Below are 3608 nucleotides of genomic sequence, written 5' to 3'. Positions count from 1 at the left end.
AAAAAAAAAAAGGTAGTGTATATAAAAGGTTTGATTTCAAATCATAGTAATCTTTACTATGTTTTTTGCAGCATTCAATCTGTTCTTGGTTGCGGCCCATGAGTTCGGTCATGCTCTCGGTATGGCCCATTCCAATGATCCAGGGTCACTGATGTACCCGGTGTACTCCTACGGCAAGGGTTACCCTCTGTCTGAGGATGACATTAAGGGAATCCAGTCGCTCTATGGTGAGTAATATATCATTTTGATCAAAAGATCATTCCAGAAAGCTTCATAGTCCTGATTCAGCCTTTGCTTTTGGGTTAATTGCAGGTGAAAACCCAGACCACAGAAGAGTCAAGCCTAAACCAGACGCTCCAAGCAAGTGTGACCCTGAACTGAGTTTTGATGCCATCACTGAACTCCGTGGAGAGACAATCATTTTCAAAGACAGGTGCAAAAATAGTTCACGGTTCATTGTTGTGATAAACCTTGTCTTGGCTGCACTACCACATTTTTTAACTGTTGTATAATGTATTATCCTATATATATAGTTCCTTTTTTTTTTTTTGGGCAGGTTTTACTGGCGACTACATCCACAAATGCCTGAGCCTGAACAAACTCTCATTAAAAATACCTGGCCTGAATTACCAAACCAAGTAGATGCTGCCTACGAGAACCCAGAGAAAGATATTGTCATCATATTCAGTGGTTAGTTTTGACATTTAAATCAAATTGTTAGTCATGTTATTTTATCTTTGTTTTGCAACGATAACATATGTTGTATACACACACACACACACATATATATATATATATATATACATGGTTTTATATTAATATAGTACTTATTCATATTTTAAATTAGCTTTTATTTTCATATTTTCTGTTTTCAATTTAATTTTAGTTAAAGAGTTAGTTAATAATTATGTTGTGTGTTTTTGTCATATGTTCTTTTTTATGTATTTTGTTTATTTAGTTTTAGTTTTTTATTTCTTAAAATGAGAAGTGTTGCCTTAGAAACATTTAATTTTATTTATAAAGTTAATTTTATTTCAAGTAATGACATTTTCTATGGTTTTAGTTTTAGTTAATGACAAAACCCTGACTTCATCTTCAACGTATTATTTTTTTTCAGTTAGTTGCCAAGGTAACATTTCTCATTTTCATTAAGTTTTAAGTTAAGGTACTAAAACAACTAAAAATAAATAAACTAAAATTTAAAAAAAAATCTAACTTAATAAAAACTATATAAACATGTTTAAAAAACTAATATAAATGACAAAAACAACAAAATTACTAAAACTTTAACTAAAAATTAAAATTAGAACAAAATATAAAATGAAAGGCTAATTAAAAATATTAATAAATACTGTAAAGTTTGATGTTTGTTGTTAATCTGCTATTTATATTTATTTTATCTCATCTTTATTTCACTAAACGAAATGTTTGTTATTTTAGTTTTACTTAAAAATAACAGTACACCACCTACAGTAAAATTTTTGAGTTAAATTATCTTGAATATTTTTATAACTGAAAAATATTACAGGTATCCGAATGTGGGCTCTCAATGGCTACAATCTGGTTGACGGCTATCCAAAATACATCCACAAGCTGGGCCTCCCGAAGACTGTCCGCAAAATAGATGCAGCAGTTAACATCCGAGACACGGGCAAGACTCTACTTTTCGTAGATGAAGAATACTGGAGGTATGTTATAATCTTGTGGGGGAAAAAACCCTCAAACTTCCAAATAAATAATTGCATTTTGAGTATTTTGAACCTATAAGCAAATCCAACACTCAATAAAATGCCAAAAGCTAATGTGAGCTGCATCTCACCTCCAGTTATGATGAGGAGAAAGGCACCATGGACAGTGGATACCCACGATCCTTAGAGCAAGACTTTCCTGGAATAGGAGACGAAGTGGATGCTGTTGCATATCATTATGGTATGTGTAAATTAATAATGCATAACTTTCTTATTGTGTCAGTTAATGTATTTGAACAAAGCATGAATGCTTGAATGAAAATAATTGTTGTTTCTATTTTTTGACAGGATATTTGTACTTCTATCATGAGCACATGCAGTTTGAGTACAGTTACAGCTCTCGGAAAGTCATGCGCATCATGAGGGCCAACTCCATACTCAACTGTTGAGCGCTTATAATGTGGCCATAAACTGTCAATCATTATCAACTGCTGTGAAAATTAGCATTCATTTTTATGAGTTTTCAACTACTGAGCTGGTAAATCAGTAGAAATTCTCCATTCTTTAAAAAAGTATTTATAGACCATGATTCAGGAATCATGTCTGGGATATTTTGGTAAAATTGACTTCTGTATGATTATGATTATGTATATGCATCCAGTGGGAATCGAAGAAAGTGTGTAACTGTGTTATGACCTCTTTAATACCACTGTCTAAACAAATAAATAAATAAACAGAAAAGTTCTTATGAATATTTTGGGTGAGTTGTTAGTATGAATTAATGAATACATACAGTGAATAAACGATAAGTAAAAGATATTAAAATGAATGTATAGAGGAATTGATTATAAGATAGAGTATGCAACTAAATAAACAGACTACTTACAATCAGCAAAATAAAAAAAACATGTAAAGTGTGCATAATAACAATTCATCATCAGTGTAAAAAAAAAAAACAGAATAAGTCTCTGCCATTACTAATAAACACATGAAAACCATAAGTTCCTTCATGGTTCTGGGTCAAACTATGGACACATGTTTTGTTTTTATTCTCTTTTCCTAGCATCTGACCCTGTTGATGGTATCTGTGACTAGACTAAACGCTTTTGGCAGTGAGATGACAGAAAATATTCTCAAAAGCTGCTCTGAATTACTCTCACCAGTCATGGTGTTTGGCTGCCTGCAGTGTTTATAGGGGATTTCAGTTAAAACCCACATATGTTTGCATATTCTGCAAACATCCTGTTGTGAGAAAGAGCAAATTTGGGGATTTTATAGGAAAACAGTATTTTGAGGGTCATCAAAAATGAAGATGAATTTGAGAAGAAGTTAAAATTTCCGAGTCTATATTCAGTATTTAGTGAAAGGGTGGATATTTCAGCTAGCAAACCGGTTTGGCTCATTAAAATATAATAAAACAAGCCTTTGTAACAAATAAAAAACTTCCCAAGGTATGGAAAAAGGAATGAAAAGATACTATATCATCTGTCATTATCATGTGTTTGCAATAATACCACAGTATACATGGAAATTAACCCCAAACAGCTTGAAAAGGACAGAAATGCACTCACTCAAGGCAGTTTTGGTTTAGTTCCAGTGGTTTACCAGCAGTCTCTACTACAAGAGGATCTGAAGATTCCAATTCCTTATGCATATTCCCAATGTGTATTTTATATGTATGTTAATTAAAGGGGTCATATGATGCGATTTCAAGTTTTCCTTTCTCTTTGGAGTGTTACAAGCTGATTGTGCATAGATAAGATCCCTGAAGTTGCAAAGACTAAAGTCTCAAAACCAAAGAGATATTCTTTATCAAAGTTAAGACTCTGCCACGCCCCCCTAAAACGGCTCATTCTAACACGCCCCCACATATCTACCACACTATATGGAAATATTTGCATAATGCCACCCAAATGTTCA

The 3608-nt window shown here is 32.7% G+C and overlaps 1 protein-coding gene across 1 annotated transcript in view; it reads left to right on the top strand.

Moving 5' to 3' along the window:
- Nucleotides 1-2428, top strand: part of mmp13b (matrix metallopeptidase 13b) — a 3957-nt gene extending 1529 nt beyond the window's left edge. Inside the window, exons 5-10 of the mRNA XM_016541761.1 lie at nt 72-227; nt 313-433; nt 557-690; nt 1529-1688; nt 1826-1929; nt 2037-2428. Of these exons, the coding sequence (XP_016397247.1) occupies nt 72-227; nt 313-433; nt 557-690; nt 1529-1688; nt 1826-1929; nt 2037-2137 (776 nt within the window). The 3' untranslated portion in view covers nt 2138-2428. The remainder of the gene's footprint in view (nt 1-71; nt 228-312; nt 434-556; nt 691-1528; nt 1689-1825; nt 1930-2036) is intronic.
- The last annotated feature ends 1180 nt before the right edge of the window (nt 2429-3608 follow it).

Source organism: Sinocyclocheilus rhinocerous, unplaced genomic scaffold, assembly GCF_001515625.1.
Source record: "Sinocyclocheilus rhinocerous isolate Xijiao unplaced genomic scaffold, SAMN03320098_v1.1 scaffold938, whole genome shotgun sequence".
Classification (NCBI taxonomy): domain Eukaryota; kingdom Metazoa; phylum Chordata; class Actinopteri; order Cypriniformes; family Cyprinidae; genus Sinocyclocheilus; species Sinocyclocheilus rhinocerous.
Note: the sequence above shows the minus strand (reverse complement) of the source record. Positions and strands in the feature narration are given on the sequence as shown.